This window comes from Oenanthe melanoleuca, chromosome 28, assembly GCF_029582105.1.
Source record: "Oenanthe melanoleuca isolate GR-GAL-2019-014 chromosome 28, OMel1.0, whole genome shotgun sequence".
Lineage (NCBI taxonomy): Eukaryota > Metazoa > Chordata > Aves > Passeriformes > Muscicapidae > Oenanthe > Oenanthe melanoleuca.
In genome coordinates, this window is record NC_079361.1 from 334,065 (window position 1) to 351,476 (window position 17,412).

Below are 17,412 nucleotides of genomic sequence, written 5' to 3' on the forward strand. Positions count from 1 at the left end.
GGCATTTGCTTAATACCTGCAAGGCCATCTTCACCCCTTTGCAACATTAGGAAAATGTACAGTAGCCAAGGGGTTAGTGCATCCTCCGGCAGTTATTCCTCTTGTTCATCGTCTTCCCTGAGTGGTGAAATGCAGTTTCAGAGCTTGAGGTTCTGCACAATCCAGCCCTGGACAGCTGTGACTTTGGTGTAGACACCAGGGAAGTATGGCCTGGCACAGCCATAGCCCCAGCTTGTGATTCCTGCTAGAAACCACTTCCCTGAAGGTTCTTTACATGCCAGGGGCCCACCTGCATCACCCTGCAGAGAGAGGAAAAGGATCCAGTATCAAGCCACAGGCAGTGCAGCTCCCCTAGCTGTGAAATGTTCTCTCTGGGGCATAGGCATTTGCTGTCCTGTTCCCCCCTTCCCCAGGAGCCCCATTCCAAGCTGGAGGACTGCTCCAGTGATGTACTTGCATGAACAATGTGAAGCTGGGGTTCTGGAACTAGAATAATGTTTGGAGGTACAGTAGGATCATGAAACAGGCTCCATGTGGTCTCTTAAACTTAGTATTACCTCTGTGTATTAGCATTACCTTAGCATTGTCCTCTGTGTATTTCCCTGACCTGTCACAGGTTGGTGGGGCAAGCAGGATGAGGATGGATAAAAGCAGCAGCCAGTTGATAGATGGACAGACAGCTGAGCTAGGGGAGGCAGGGCAGGGCCCTCCTGAAGGAATATAGTCTAGGGACTTGGTGCAAACTTCCTCTGTCCCACCCACAGCATTTGCTGCTCTTGCACTCACTGAACAGCTGTCGATGGTGCCCTGTGGGAAACCAGCACACAGCATCCTGCTGCTGATCTGGACAGGGTAGAACTTTTTGCAGGCCTGGTCTGCAATGATGTTCACTGCTGCTTTTTGCAGATGCTTTGACATGAGACCTGAGGAGAGAAGTATTGCTGTTAGCTGGGTGAAGAGCACATGAGAAACAGCAGTATGTGAAGAAGTGGGGTTTCTGCAGCCTTGCTTGCCAGAGGGAGAGACCTGCACTGGGGAAGTGAGTCACACCTGGTTCAGCAGAGCAAACACAGGAAGGTCCCTTGGGTATGTAGTTTGTCAGACAGCTTGGCTGACCAGACACAAATGGTATTGGGGTGGTCCTTGTGCTGCAGGAGCACAGCTGAAGCAGCTGCTGTGGCGAGTGGAGAGCACAGTGGCTGGCATGTAGAAAGCTAGGGAAGGCTCCAAGAGGGCAGAGGTGAGATAAAAAGGAGGAGTAGTGTGCGTGGTAGCTGGGGAGGAGATTATGGTGCCACCAGGCCTTGCCCAGTGTGGTATCTTCTACAGCATGTGGCCTGCATGGGAGTGCTTGGGGTAGTGGTGTGGGAACTGTAGAAGTTTGGGCTTGCAGTGTTGCAGTTGATTTGGCCATTGAGTTGGCCATCATGCATGTGGGAGGGCCCTCTCAGCCAGTACCTCCTTCCTTTGTGGAGCCCCAGCCTGTGATGAAGCATCTGGCCCCTTCATGGAAGATGTGAGAATTGTCAGGGAGACATACAGGTCTGATGGTGCTGCTGAACGTGACAGGTGTGCTTAGTTCCAGTAGTGCCACATCATAGTCTAGGCTGTAGACGTTGTAAAAAGGGTGTTTGTAGATACGGAATATCTTCTCCATTTTGCCATCGATGCCACTCATGAAGGGTGTTCCTAGAAAGGCCACCCACATTTTGGGATCACTGTAACTGCAGAAAGACAGCAAACCTGGCTGTTAGGAGCACAGCTTCACAAGGAGGGCCATCCCCCTACTCATGGGGCTGGCCACACCTTGGGAGGTCAGGACCCCTGTCTCCACAACAGTGGGTGTACTCAGACTTTGTTCCCCCCATTCCTCTTAATACTTACCTGTAGGGGCGTTTCTCTGATAGGGGGTGTGTTCTTCCTGTGGGGCACAGCATCCCAGCCAGGGTGCTGGACCACGAGGGAGGGGAAGGGCAGGTTGGCTGATGGGACTGAGGCAAGAGCCAGCTGACTTAACTAGCTCATCTCAGACTTACATGTCAAAGCAGTGAGCTGCAGAAAGCAGCCACCGGTCAGCAATGAGGACAGCCCCACACTTGTGCTCCTTCTGTCGAAGCCAGAGACTGACTTGCCAGGGCCATTCTCCTCGAGCTGCACTGCTGCCACCCACAATCTTGCTGAAGGCCAGAGCACTTGTTGAGCCACAGTCTGGAACAGAGGAAGAAGCACCATGATTTTAAGTAATCATAAATTAAAGGAATTACTGCCTGCCTTCCATAACCTGTGCTGTGGGACAACCTTGTGGGGCAGCACGTACAGGGCAGTAGGATGTGATGAATTCAATTCACCCAGCTGAGGCAAGGCTTGACAGACATGTGGCTTGACATACAGACAGGAACTGACTTTTTGCAGATTTGTTATCACAGATCACACCTTCCAGGGATGCGGTATATCAGGAGCAGATATTTGGATGGACTGTCTGAGGTATCACATGGCAAGGAATGTGCAGCCCAAAGTGCAGTCCCAGGGATGACAAGACACTTTCTGGGCTGCCGTGTTGTGCAGAGCTGTCTTGCTGCTTTGTGCTGACTGGCCAGAAGGCCTGTGTGCTGGGAAATGGGTTCTAATGTCTATAACAGGATAGAAGAGGCCACACTTTCTGGCAGTAAATTTGGATCCAGCTCTGTCCTGGGGTGATTTTATTTTACTTGTATCCGAAATTGTCTGTTCAGTTTGTGTTGGATACTGAGCTGGATATAGAGCTTTATCTTGTTTTAGGCTCTGGCAGAGCTGGCCTAGGCTCCCAGTGTCTGTGCCCATGACAGCCAGTGTGAATATGGTGGGTGCCATTGTGGAGTCCAGGTCATGTGGAGCACAGCTGGCAGCAGCCATGGGCTGCAGAGGAGAACTCACCACAGTTGCGCTCGTCAAAGCCGTTGCTGCAGTCCACAACACCATCGCATTCAGGATTTTCTTTTCCAATACACACCTTGCTGGAACACTTGAAGGTGAGGCTGGTACAAGGCACCACTGGAAGGCAATAACCCATGGCCTGCTCACTACCCTCTATGCTGGAGGCCTTCTGCCAACATGTCAATGCATCAGTTATCAGTTTTACCTGGGGTTTGGGTAGGCTTGGTAGTCTCAGTTGTTCTCAGAGCTATGGAGGTTTCACTCATGGTTGTGCTCATCTTTGTCCCCAGGGTGGTTCTGCTGGCTGGACTTGCAGCCATTGTGCTGGGCTGGATAAAAATGGCTGTGATAGAAGTTCTAGGGATGACCGAACTGGAAGGGATGCTTGTGCCACCACTGGGCAACTGGGACATGGTGTCCAGGATCCAGTTTGTGAATTTGGTAATTCTGGAGTATACACCAGGTCTCATAGCCTGGGCACAACCAAATCCCCAGCTCACGATGCCAGCAAGGTAAAACACGCCCGGGGTAACCTCACAGGCCAAGGGTCCACCTGAATCTCCCTGCAGAAGAAGCAAGGCAATGACTGCTCAGTCCAATCAGGTCTGCCCCTCAGACACACCAGAAGGATTTAACTACCCCCAACTCTTCTTTCTCCAGCCTTGCAGGTTTGTCTGCTGTCATGCAGTGTGTATGCAGGGCATGAGTGTGCAGAAGTTGAAGCTGGGGTCAGTGGCTCAACCTGGCTCCTGTCAGCACATTTCCACAGCTGCCACCAACTGCCACTGACTCACTGCCACAGGAAGAGACCTGCTTCATCCAGGATTTGTCTGGCCAGATAGAGTGGTAGGATGCTGGTTTAAGTCATTCTCAGCTTGATGGAGCTTTGTTTACTTTTCTAGGTCTCCAAAGTAGTGGGTTGGGGCTTTTTGTGCTCAAGTACATGTTAATTACACAGCTGGATTACAGCAGCCCAGTAAATATTTCACAAGGATCTGCTGAAGGCAGTTAGCCGAGCTTTCTAGAACAATCTACAGAGTAGAGAAATCCCACACTTTTACCTGGCATGAGTCTACCATCCCTTCCATGAAGCCAGCACAGATCATTCGATCAGTGAGGGAGAAATTGTAGAGAAAGTTGCAGGTGTTCTCTTCTATGATGCCCACAGATGCTTTCTGGAGGATCTCAGGCTTGGTGTCTGCATGAAAACCACAGAATTAGTGCTGCAGCAGAGGAAAGGAACTAATGGCTTTTAGACTGACTCAACACATATTTTGGGAAAACAGGCTCTAATCCCACATGGGAATCAAGTCCAATAGAATCTGTTTTCTCTGCAAGCCCTGAAGCTTTTGGCTCACCCCAGGGAGCAGTTTCATCTGTGCTAAGGATTCTGCACACAGTTTGTGTCCCATGCTCCTGAAGAGTTTGTGGGCTTCTTGTCAGCTGGACTTCTTTGATAGCAGGTGCCACTCTCAGGCCTTCTCCCTATGGCTGGATCTTTGCTTATGCTCATTGCTTGGAATATCCCTGTGACTGAGGGGCTGCTTTGGCTGACCTACCATCCTGCCCGAGCTGCAGCAGGCTCTGAGGCAAGTGCCTGACACTTGCTTAGCATGGTAGAGCTCCTGAGGGCAGTCCAGCAGACTTCTCCTGGTTCCCACCAAACTGTTCTCTCCATTTTCTTCTTTGCTGGTGACTCCTAGGTAACTGTGGTTTAAGGTGCCTTTACTGTGTGCCTTTACCCTTGCTTATTCTTATGTTTCTGTCAGTTCCTGACTGTTCCTGTTACTGATCCCTGTCCTATACATTCCCAGGACTGTGGGTTATAGTGGCACAGGCTTTGCTGCTCAGGGTATCACTGCTCCAAAGTAAATCAGTAGGTAATGCATTACTGCTTACCATTCCCTTCCTGGAGGTCACCCCATCCAGAAATGAGACATTTCTTCCCAACAGGAAACTTCTGCACAGCAAGTGGGAGGCACACAGGTTGTATGTATTTGTTGAAGATAAGAGGTCTTGCCAGTTCAAGTACAGCCACATCAAAGTCCAGAATCATGGGGTTGAAGAGGGGATGTGGGATTACTCTTGTTACATTGACTTTCACTGCATTCTCATCTGTTCCATTTAGTGATGTTGTTCCCACATAGGCTTCGATCTCTTCCGGCACTGTCCTGCAAATACATAAACCTAAATATGCATACTCACACACTTATGCCTGGCATGAATTCTGACGTTAATTCTGACATTGCAGCTTTACATAATCTAACATGCAGCAGAGCACCCCTGCTAAGTCAGGCCCAAAGAACTGTTTCCAGCAGTGGCACCTTTTGGATATTACCTGAAGAGCAAAAAAGCCTGTTATAATAATCATCTCTTCATGTCCAGAAATTTGTGATTTCAGGAGTATTCTGGTACACAGGTGGTATCTCTGTATTCAGTAGGTCTTGCTGGATTTTTGGGTATTATTTGGATTTTTCTAAACTTGTGTTTTATTTTTGTTTTACTCCAGGTGAATTTTTAATATTAATTTTAATGTCATTTATTTTAAAAGGTGCTTCCTTTTGATTGTTTTCCATCTGCTCTTGGTGATTATTTGGTATCTTTAAAAGACAGTCAAAAGGCATTCCCTAAACACAGTGCTCTTCATTATTGTACAGTCTCATCAAACATTGCCTTCCCATTAGTTATTTCTTTTCCCAGGTCTAGTCTGATCTATTTCATTGTGCTTGTTATGATGGTGCTCCACACCCAGCTCATCCCCCAGCCTTGTGTACACATTCACACAATATTATTCTTGCCCTCCTTGTGATGTTGGAGCAGTCAATGTGCTGTGCATTACCAGCAACATCCCACTCATCTCCCTAGTTTTTTACTGCATTCCTGTGCTTGTTAACTGCCCCTGCCACAGGACTGCTGCTGTCAGGGCAATATCCACGTGTTTCTGACCTCTTGTTTTAAATTGCAACAGCTGATGTAGACTCATCGTCATGCACAGGCAGACACTGGTTTAACTGTGTGCCTCATTTCACGCTTCCCTACCTTGCGCTTCACTTGCTCCATTATTGCCCAGCTATTTAATGCATGAAGTTGTCTTAAAATCCTTCAGAGTTAGTAACCCACCTTTTCTGCCTGCAGGAATTTATTCTTGACAAGCATTATGTTCTTGCTACTCATTTCTTTATCTAGGCTACTTATAAATCTGGGCTTGGGTTCTTGCAGTTGAACAAAACTATGCAGGATTGAACTGACCATTTTCCCTTTACCAGCTGGCCATGTGTCTCTATTTTATATATTACAGACATTTTTTAAAGTTAAGTTTATTAAAGAAACTCGTGTGGCACCTTCTTTCACTCCTCTTAGATGTGTTGTCCTTACTTCCTGTTCAGGCTGCTTTAACCTTTCTCTGCCTCATTTCAACCTCCCCACACACTCCTTTTACTGTGACTGTCTAGTTATAGTAAAAATTAATGTCCAATATGTGTTCTTGATTTCTGTTTCTTGACTTCAGTGCCACACTGTGGATTTGGCTGTGCTGCTCTGTGCCAGTGGGCAGGTGAGCTGGAGCAGGGGCAGGGATGCGCTCTTACTCATTGAAGCAGTGAGCTGCTGACAGCAGCCAGCGGTCCCCAATGATGGTGGCTCCACAGAAATGTCTTGAGTTTTCTTTCAGACTGACTTGCCAAGGGATCTCTCCTCTGGAAGCATCTGTTCCTCCCACAATCTTGCTGGGTTTAGAGAACCCGGGTCGTCCTCCACACTCTGAACAAAAGTCAAAGCATGACCTGTGAGTATTCCAGGCAGAAGACAAGAGACTTTTCTCTCTCTAACCAGTAAACCTTAGCAAGAACAGGTTAGGGCTGAGGTGTAAGACATCTACTCAAGCCCTGTTGGCTGATAGTGGCAGTGCCTGATGGTGGCTATGTACAGCTGGACTTTATCAGAAACTGCTGTTCTGCATCTTGCTCTTGGCAAGTTATGAATCCTGGGCCTTTCTTGAAGGCAGAGTAATCAGTAGTTCCGTGCCTCTTAGTCTTGCCATTCCAGATAAAAAGTTTATTCTAGACTTAGAAAAATACCCTTCATCTGCATCTCCTTGCAAAGTTGCTGGGAGGGCTCCTTGAAATGGAGAGGTCATCCTGCAGACACCTGCCCTCCTTCCCTTCAGGGAGAGATGCACGGCTGCTGTGAAGGGGCAGCCATCAGTTTTGAACTGCTGGGAGCTCCTTAGGTGGCAAGAAAAAGTGATCAACAGGTTAAAGACTGTCAGATGCTGCTGTGTCTTAGTGACCTGTTCTGAGCTTGCCAGAGCAGACCAGTTACACAGCAAGATTACACAGACAGTCACAAAAGCAAAGGAGTGCATGGAACTGCAGAGGCACTGCCTGGCACTGCCAGGCTGCTCTGGACTCAGCCAGGGCAGACATATAATGTCACTTGTACCTTAGCACTTAGGTGAAGTTGTGTGGCTCACCCTACAAAAGGTTAGCTTAGGTCAGCAGAGGAACAAACCTGATGTTTGGACCTGTACCTGCCACTCTGCTTGCCAAGGTGCACCTGCTGTGGGTGCTCATACCTCGTGGTCTTGCTGCAGTCACTGGCCTGCTGGCAGCTGGGGCTGGTGAGGTGGTAGGGGCTGCTCCGGTGATGGTGTTGACCTCTTCAGTGTTGACCATGTTATTGTTAGTACTGAAGTGTACTGGAGGAACAGTATGGGCTATGGAGGTAGGGAAGGCAGAAATAGCATCCAAGATCCAGTCTCTGAGTTTGGTAACACGTGTGTAAACCCCAGGCCGCCTGGCTTCAGCACATCCAATACCCCAACTCACAATTCCCGCCAGGAAAAACCTGCCAGATGGTTCTTGGCAAACCAGGGGCCCACCAGAGTCACCCTGCAAGAGAAGCCACATGGTGAGCTCTCCCTGGGGATGTACTCAGCTTGCCCTGGCTATCTTCAGCATTCCTCTACCAGCTGGGGTCTCTCTGTCCCTGTGTATCCTAACTCCATATTTGCTCTGACCTAGTGATGAGTGGAGCATCTGAGTGCTGGCCTTTGGATGTTCCTCCATGTGGGCACACTGTCCTGCTATTACACAGAAGAACATATATGCCAGAAGAACAAAGGCCATCATCTGTAAAATCTAGGATTTAGCATTTCTTTAACAATTTGTTAAACCTCTTAAAGATTAATCCTAGCAGTCCAAACACAGCCAGATAATGGGTATTCATTGCCTGATACACAACCCAGGGAGACCACTTTAATGTTTGCATCAGGTTTTCTTGATTTGGTCTATGGTTCCCTGGTCAGTTCTTGGTTATTATGGGGCCCTGTGATGGACATGTGGTCCATGAAGCTGGTAATGTCTTCTGGGGATAAGATTGTTCTAGATCAGTAATGAATACCCAGATGGGTTGTGTTCATCACTCAACCTTAAATCTTCAATTCTTGGCCCCTTCTCTGATGTTTGTGCTGTATTTGGTGCAGAAGTATGAAGCAATACCACCAGAAAAGTGCAGATTTGTTAAGGTGGTTTCTGTTGGTTTGAGCGGTCCTACCAAACCACATAGACAGACCTGGAAATCACAGTTCTCCTCTCTCCATACTATGAAAGGCAGGCCTGTCTCCAGCTGACCACTTGCAGTTCCAGGATGGATAAAATCTCACTAAAAAAAACCACTCTGTTGTTCACCAAAAACTATTGTGTATGTTTTAGTTTCCGCTGCTGCCCTTTGCCCATCTGGATTTTGATCTGAAGACCTGTGTGGAATATTGGTAGGGCCAGCCCTGATGACAGCTAGGGAAGAAGAGAGAAGTAGTTAATTAGCTGAAAGAGCCCCTTAAACAACAGTGCCCTGCTCTAAGCAGTAGAGAATATATCTTCATTTGTGTCTTCTGCAATCACTGATCTGGGTCCAAGGTAGAGCCTCAAACCTCAATGGGAAACAATGACCATACTGTCAGTTCTGCTTCTTGAATTGTCACTTGGTACATACTGGGAGGGAAAAGCCTTATGCAGGCAGGTGTGCCATCTTCTCTGGGAAAAGCTTACCTGGCAAGAGTCAACTTTCCCCTCCAGGTAGCCAGCACACATCATCCTGTCTGTGAGGACATGGCTGTAGAGACTGGAACATAGGTTCTGGTCTAGGAGCTCCACTGTTGCTTTCTGCAGGAACTCAGGTTTCACCACTGAATGAGAAAGACACGATTGTGAACTCAGTGCAGGGAGCCCTGCACAGGCTCAGCACCTCAGGGTACAGCCCACTCCAGCTGGCCAGAGCAAGGCCTGAGTACCCTTCCCCAAGGCCTTCTGCCCCGCTCACACCCCACCATGTCTTCTCTGCTGCCTGCCATGTTTCGCTTACAGAAATCCTCCTTGAGGTAGCCCCAGCCAGAGATAAGGCACTTCTTGCTGGTGGGGAAGTGATGGCCAGCATCTGGCAGGCACACGGGCTGGATGTACTTAGTGAAGGTCACAGGTCTCTTCAGCTCCAGCACGGCCACATCATAGTCAGCTGTGTCAGCATTGTAAGAGGGGTGTGGGATGATCTGTGAAATGTCCATTTTCACTGTGCTGCTGTCAGAGCCTCTGAGGGAGGTGGTCCCTGTGTAAGCTGCCCACATGTCTGGGTCCTGAAACCTAGAGGAGAGAGAGTGGGGGCCGTGTGAGCCTGCAGCCACAACACTGTCCTGCAAACCCAAGCTGTCTCCTGCCCATCCTGCCATCCATGGCAGCATTTGGAACAGGGATTGAGGGTGGAAGGTGGTGTGACTAAAACTTACTCCGTAAAGCAGTGAGCAGCAGACACCAGCCACTTCTCAGTGAGGATTGCAGCACCACAGAAGTGCTCATTGTTCTCTCGCAAACTCACTTGCCACGGGAACTCTCCCCTGGACGCCTCTGAGCCTCCAACTATCCTGCTGGCAGTCTGCATGGCAGGGCGATTGCCACAGTCTGAAAGGGAGGAGAAAGCCAGTGCATCAGGGTCCTGCCACTGCACCCCAGCAACACGCTCTTGGGGGCAAGTGGGAAAAGCTGCTTCAGCTCTGTGTGTGCTGCTGGCATATGCTCAAGCAGCAGGATGGTACTTGGGATGTCACAGGGCAGCCTTTAACCTGCAGGCTTGGGAAGGGCACTGCAAAGCACTGGGCCATCACAGCATCCTCCTGGAACTCTTCTAGGGCAAGAAACTGTAGAGCAGCATCCTGACTAGTCTTACAAGCTCAGCTACTGCCTCGTGATCAGCTTCCAGCAGGTCATGGGCATGCAGCTCTTGTCCATTGTGCCAGCCCACCAGGAAGGTGGACCTTGGCATAATCCATCACAGTTGATGGGACCAAGGTGTTTCCAGGGCACAGTTTCCCTCACGCTGATATAGCAATTTGCTACTGGCTTGAAAAATCATGTCATATCCTTGGCTCTCTTCAGTGCCTGAGAGCCAATGGTGTCCCAGCTATCAAGGTCTGCCTGCAGTGGGTTGTAGCTGGCCTCTATGTCCAGGAGACCTGCTGGGGAGATTCAGCACAGCCCCTTCCATCAGAGGCATCAGCACAGCCCGTTTGGCTGTCACATTCAGGGCTTTCTTTTCACATACTGGATGTTGGAGAAGGTGACTGCCTGTCTCAAGGGCAGCTCCCTGGGGACAGCGAGGCTTGAATCATTCATGTCTTCTGCAGTCCACACAGGAACTCTCCCCTGGCTTCCCCAGGGGCAACCACCACTGTATCCCTGTCCCTCCACTCTCTGGCTGCCCCAGAGTCCCTGCAGGATGGCGCTGGAACAGAGCTGCAGCTTCTTTTGAGCTTGCAGGCCCCTGGGCCACCAGGCTATGAACAAGGAGGGGCCCAAGCGCCTTTTGTATCTGTGTGCAGGCTGCTGGTGAGGAAGAGGAGGAGGAGGCTGCAGAGTTCAAGTGGTTCTTCCTGCTGCCTGGCTCTTACCTGATTTCAGTCCAGGTCTGTGGGAAGAAACCTTGTTGGGACCTGGGACAAAGAGGAAGGAAACAGGATCAGCAAGGGCAGGGCAACCCAGCCTCGGGTCCTGGAGTTGTGTTCCTGGGCTGGGGCTGCCACAGGCTTTGCTGCATCTTCCTCTCCTGCCTGGCAATCTCTTTGCCCACCTGTGGCCAGTGAGAGGCGAGGCCCAGGTCCCTGCTGGGACCCCTGCTCTGCCACAAGGCAGGGGAGGAGCAGCTCCCTACTGCCGTGCAGGCTTTGGGGTGACTCCACATGCAGAGAGAAATTCCCAAAAGCTGTGGCAGTGACTCAGGAGCAGACTGGGGCTGAAGCTGTGTAAGGCTGCTTGCCTAAAGCCAAGGGGACTCTCAGCACCTTCCATTTGGGCAGCACAAGGCTCCCAAAGACCCAGGGATCCTGCCCATTGTGGCAGAGGGTGCAGAGAGAGCTGCAGAGGAGCCCACACCTTCTTGAATCCCAGGCTCATGGTTTTTTTTTTAAATTGGAATCCTACGGTCACAAGCAACTCCAGAGTCGCAGAAGGAAAAGAGAATTTCTTGTCAGGTGGTTTCAGAGAGAATTCAAATATGAGAAATATCAACCTGAGCTGTAGCTATTGCTACAACTGTGAGGTCTGTAAGGGCTGCTGTGCACAGGTATGTACAGACAACCCAGCTGTTAACCTCCTGGAGCTTCATTTGCTGTCCCTCCGACTGACTCCAGGTGCTGCAAGAAAAGCCAAAGCAGTTACAATTTGTGCTTTAGCTTCTGTCATTGCTGTGGGCCCCTCAAGATGCTCTTGCAGCACAGAGCATCAGGACAGCATCAGTGTTGGAGGGGTATTTGGGGACCCACAAATGTCTGTTAAGCAGCAGCCATGATCTAGGCTGGTTTCTGCTGTTGTCTGGTGAAGCTGGACCAGCTGGGAGCCAGGCAGATCATTTTACCAGTTTGCTGAGTGCCTGGCAGCACCCCCATTTCTAACACTGCTGCTGGGCACGAAGCTTTGACTAGACTTGCAGAGCTGAAGCCCTGCAGAAGTTTGGCTGAGACAATAGTGGCTCAGCTGGGTGACCTGGGGTGCCAGCAGCCCCAGCACAGGGCACAGGCAGCAGGGCCATACCTTCAAGAGAAGCTGAGGAGATGGTCCCGTAGGCAGCCAGGGAGAAGCCCTGCTTGTGCAGGGCAGCTGCCAGCCCATGCCTCAGAGCTTCCTCCTCCAAGGTAGAGCTCAGGGGCTGCGAGTCCTGGGGGGTGAAGAGGAGGCGGAAATGGACGATCACACCGGAGTTCCCATTCCTAGTGGGAGACAGAGAAGTAAGGGGGACCTTGGCTTCATGATCAGTACAAGGGACAGGTTCCTGTGCTAGCTGTCTGCAGGGAAATAAAAGGAAACAAATCTTATTCTTAATATTTTGATTCTTAATAATTTAAGGTTTCACTGGAGATGTGCTCTGGGTTGAACTGGTCATGTGAATTTTTTTTCCTTTGGCCCAAAGCTGTGGTTGAACAAAATTGTTTTCCTCTGCCTTTCTGACTGGATTTTCAAATGTTGCAATCGCAGATGAAAATCCAGCCTTGACCAAAAAACAGTTTCTCTTTGTACTACTTTGAAAAAGAGCACAGGCGTGAGTTCACCTTCTTGGTGAGGCTTGTCAGAATGTGGTGAAACATGAGCTGCAGGGTCTGCAGAGATAGCTGCCTACACTCACCTGTAGCCCAGGATGGTGCAACCAGTGCAACTCCAGTTCAACTGGGAGTCTTGGAGACTGGACAGAAACTGAAAAACAAAGAGTGACGGTCACACACTTACTGGACCCCAAGGAGGTGGGAATAGATGGTGCCTGGCATTCTGCTGGAATGTGGAGCTGTTGATGCATGATCTCTTGTCTCTATAAGCAGAAGCACCAATGTCCAGCTCGTACGTAACTTTTTTCCCACTCTGGCTTTTAGGACATGCAGTAGTACATCCTTTTTTTATGCCTTATCTAATTTGCAAGGAATAGACCTGAACACACATTTCCCACTCCATGAATGTCTCCCAGGGCCCTGACAGGGCGTCTTGAAGTGCAGTTCAGCCCCATACTGTACCCTCCTGATGTTTAAGAAGTCCTAGTTCTCCTCCTGCCCTTGGCATACAGATTCTGCTGGTGTTACCACCACAGTATTTCACAAGTGTTTTTCCAGAAGGTCCAGATCAACTCACCAGCCTCTCAAGAGCAGGTGTCAGCACCCTATAGTAGTCGGAGTTCTTCATCTGTAAGCTCCTGTTGAATGTGATTCCTTGCAGCTCTACTGTGTGCTCAAAGCTGGCCTCTCCCATGGATTGGCAGGCTGCCAGAAAGGGAAGGTGTCTGTCAGAGGCAGCTTTCCTCAGGGCTTTGTAACCTGGATATCATCATGTCCTTCAAACCCTTTCTTTTCAGCAGCTTGACTCTCCCTGACCATCCCAGATGCCTCAGGGTGCCCCATAACCAGACTGGGATACCCAGCACATGTGCACTAATAGCATTTTGCACTGAATTTGTTTGAACTTGAAAATAGTGGATTTTTGTCAAAGTCAAATAGTGGATTTTCTGTCTAAGACAGAAATTCATGAACAGATGGGTACAGCCTGGCAACCTGAGATTGGTCCTTTCCTTGCAGGAGCTGCCTTGGGAAAGTTCTACTGGGTCCTGAAACTGTGACTGTAAGGGTGGGATCTGTCAGTCATGTTACACTGGGTCCTCACTGGGATGCTGGCCTGAGGTGGCATCTGGCCATGGGGCAGCAGAAGCAACAGGAGGGAGATGGAAGAGGGAATGAGATGGTGGCCATGCTCTGGAGTGGGACAGTAAAACAGGTAGTGCTCAGTGGCTGCAAGTGGTCCAGATAGGAAATGGCAGAGGCAGCAGGGTACAGTGACAAGAAATTTTAAAGTCACAGAGAGAGATTACAGGATAGATTCATAGAATCATGGAATTGTTTAGGTTGGAAAAGACCTCTGAGGTCATCAAGTCCAATCATTCTACCAGCACTGCCAAGGCTACACCAACCCATGTCCCCTAATGGCAAGTCTACGTTTCTTAAATCACTGCAGGAATGGTGATTCCACTGCTGCTCTGGGCAACCTGTGCCAGGGCTGGACAGCCCTTTCAGTGAAAATAATTTCTGAGTATCCAATCTTAAACTCCCCTGGGCCACCTTGAGGCCTTTTCTTCCTTCCTGTCCCTGTTCCCTGGGAGCAGAGCCCAACTCCCCCAGCTGTCCCCTCCTGTCAGGGAGTTGTGGAGAGCCAGAAGGGCCCCCTGAGCCTCCTTTTCTCCAGGATGAGCCCCTCCAGTTCCCTCAGTTGCTTCTGGTGCTCCAACCCCTCCCAGCTCTGTTCCCTTCTCTGGACATGCTCCAGCCCTTCAGTGTCTTTCTTGTCATGAGGGGCCTAAAACTGAACTCTGGATTTGAGGTGGGGCCTCAGCAGTGCCCAGCAAGGGGCACAGTCACTGCCCTGGTCCTGATGGCCACACTATTACTTCAGCAGATCAACATCCTGCCCAGGTTGAGTTTTTGTGAGGTGACTGAGGATGCCCTCAATCCCCTCATCCAGACCACTGATACAGATATGAAACAGGGCTGGCCCCAAAGAAACTGCTCTGAAGAACACCACTGGTCACCAGTCTCCAGCTGGATGTGACTCCATCCACCACCACTCTCTGGGCCTGGTCATCTAAACTAGTTTTTAACCAAGGAAGAGCATACCCATCCAAGCCATAAGCAGCCAGTTTCTCTAAGAAAAGGTTTATGGGAAATGATGTCAAAGGCTTTACTGAAATTGAGGTAGACCAGATTCAGACCCTTTCCCTCATCCACTAGGCAGGTCATGTTGTCATAGAAGGACATCAGATTGGTCAAGGAGGAAAGGAATAGAGCATATGTATCATGAGACACTGAAGATAAAATGCTCCAAAGTCACATATTAAGAACATGAGCCAACTACAGCTTTTGTAGTTTTTGTTCATCATGCAGAAAGGTGTCTTCATTTTGTCCTCAGTAGGAGGATTTTGAGGATTTTTGCTATGAGCAGTGCAGATCACTTCTGTTTTGGAGCTGATAAACTGAAAGAATGTACATGGCTGCAGACTCACCCAGCAAGATCCCCAGGCAGAGGGCTGTTGTGCTGCCCACCACAGCAGTGGCAGCAGTCACCTTCCAGCAGCAGGCACCCAGTCTCCTTCTCTGCGTGCCTTGCTCTGGCTTTATCTGGTCCATGCTTTCTGAGCAGCTCTACAGATGGGCTCTGTAATGAAAAAAAAGGAGGAGGAAAATTATAAGACTGGGATGAAATCTGTCATGCCAGCTAAGGTTACCCCAGGAGCTCCAAACAATGCATTGCCACAAGAAGTGAGAGGGTAGATATACACTGTGTCCCCTGAATGTGCCTTAGGCTGCAGTCAGGAGATTCAAGTTGTAGGACCTGAACTCATAAACCATAGTGGCTCCTCCCTGACTGGTTCCCCTTCTTCCTAAGAGGCCACCACTGACTAGTGGTGCTCATTGTGTTTGTGCTCACAATGGCCATGGCCAGTGTGAGCATGAACCAGCCTGATGCCTCTATCTCCATGCTCTGCACAGGCTCTGGATGAATCCTGAGCCAGTGTCCCAGCAGCACAGAACCTGCCTGGCAGCACCCTGTACCTGCTCTTCAGCAGGCAGTGACCCAGGTCTGCTTAGCAGCAGGGTTTCCAGGTCCAACTGCCCACTGTGCCAGGGTGAACAGGTACCTCAGCTCTTGCAAGGGCCAAGCAGCGAGGGGCTTGACAATTTGGCTTGCTCCTTCTACCTTAAACATCACCCCTCACAATGGTCCTAAACCCAGCAAGTGTCACTAGGGAATGCTTTGGTGCTGCTCAGGAGTCATGGAGCTGAGTAACAGGTAGGATAGTTGAGCTGTAAAGTTCAACTTTTATCTCAGAGTAATCTTATAGGTTTGCAAGCATGACTGTACTGCAGTCACATCCTTAAACACGAAGCTGCAGTTTGAAAAGACAGCTGTGGAGAGAGACCTGCCTGGGACTCTGGATCATGAATGGACCAGACCTAATTGGCATTGAATACTTCAGAAATAATTGTCTGCTCCTGCTAGACCATTCTGACCTGCTTGTGGAAGTCTTGGCATTAGGCTACTTATATCCCCAAGGTGCATGTTATATGGATTAAAACTTTCTAAACTTCACCCTGTAGTTGTTTATGAGGCAGATTCCAGGGTGAGATTTCATCTAGCCCAATGCTATTCCACATTTTTGCAGGAATTCTGGGGGAATTATAAAATCACAATGAGTGGCAAAGCCCACAACAGTATGTAGCTGAGAGCTCCCAATGCCTGTAATGCAGAGCAATTACAGCTTTGCTGCTACCTTAATGGAAGGAGATTCTCCTTCCCTGTGGCCAGCATTGGTGCTTCCAGTATTTTACCTCAAGTGGTTCTGCACCAGAAGCAAAGCCCCTTCATGTCACCTTTCCTGCTTCCACCTTTTCCTGGCCTTTGCCAGACTGGTTTCAGTATGTCAATGCTTTTCATGCACTGAAGATGCTCAGATGGGATATGGTGCTCCAAGTGTGAATTCAAAAATGCCAAAAATAGAAAGAATATCTGTCTTGGTTTTTTGTTTTTGTTTTTGTTTTTGTTTTTGTTTTTGTTTTTGTTTTTGTTTTTGTTTTCCTCTGCAGTCTTGCTAGTACAAGCCAAAGTATATTTGGCCTTTATTTGCACATCATCAACAATTTGGAATCACTAAGAATTAATATCTGTAATATCAATAGTTATTACATCATTCAGATAGGTTAGTATCTGCAACAAGCCTGATGAGACAAGGAGGAACACTGATTTCCTGTGGTCCTAAAATGTATTAAATTTCTGTATAAATATTTCTCCCTCATAGGTAGAAAGAAGACACACAATCCTTCTGTTCAAACTGGCAGGCTGAAGTTGTTTCAGACAATTCGTGTGGTCAGAAGTCCAACCTGCTTGGCCAAGGGTCCAGAGCTCCTCAGCCTCAGCGTTTTTTGAGTACTCAACTTCTAACTGTTGGGAGACTCAGATTTACAGGACACACCAGAAAAGCCTTGGCAAGGCACAACCACCTCTCAAACCTACTCTGTCTTGATATCGACAGCTTCAAGAGCATAAACCCCACACAGCTCGTCCTTCCTCAGTCCCAAAATCTGTCGTGCCGAGGGACATCCCCCGGTCACTTCGTGTCCATCCGGGCTCTGCTGGGAGAGTTTGGGCTGCCACAGCAGCGATTCCCTCCTGCGGGAAATCAGACTGTGGCTTCAGAGAGGCTGCAGAGCAACAGCCTTTTCTAATGTAAATGCATCCAGCAGTGAAAGGAAGAGGGGAGAAAAGGGACACAGGGAGAAGCAGCTCCCTGTTTCACAAGAGCTTTTCAGTGTTTTCCAAGAGGCGTCAGCAGCTCTTTAAACCGAAGGTTCCAGATAAGAGATTTTAGAAGGTCACTTCTTTGTGAGGCAACAGACAGAGAGAAAGGGGAGAGGAAGGGAGAGTCTGTCCA

General features: G+C 49.2%; 1 protein-coding gene across 1 annotated transcript; it reads right to left on the reverse strand.

Moving 5' to 3' along the window:
• Nucleotides 1-137: 137 nt before the first annotated feature.
• TMPRSS9 (transmembrane serine protease 9) lies at nucleotides 138-15,109 on the reverse strand. The gene is made up of 18 exons (XM_056512442.1): nucleotides 14,986-15,109; nucleotides 13,071-13,198; nucleotides 12,577-12,644; nucleotides 11,988-12,163; nucleotides 10,850-10,891; nucleotides 9,692-9,863; nucleotides 9,274-9,548; nucleotides 8,961-9,097; nucleotides 7,487-7,802; nucleotides 6,501-6,672; nucleotides 4,813-5,084; nucleotides 3,975-4,111; nucleotides 3,119-3,476; nucleotides 2,914-3,030; nucleotides 2,037-2,208; nucleotides 1,459-1,724; nucleotides 787-923; nucleotides 138-299 (listed from the first exon to the last, which is right to left on the reverse strand). The coding sequence occupies exons 1-18, from the start codon at nucleotides 15,107-15,109 to the stop codon at nucleotides 138-140; spliced, it is 3,231 nt and encodes a 1,076-aa protein (XP_056368417.1).
• Nucleotides 15,110-17,412: the final 2,303 nt, after the last annotated feature.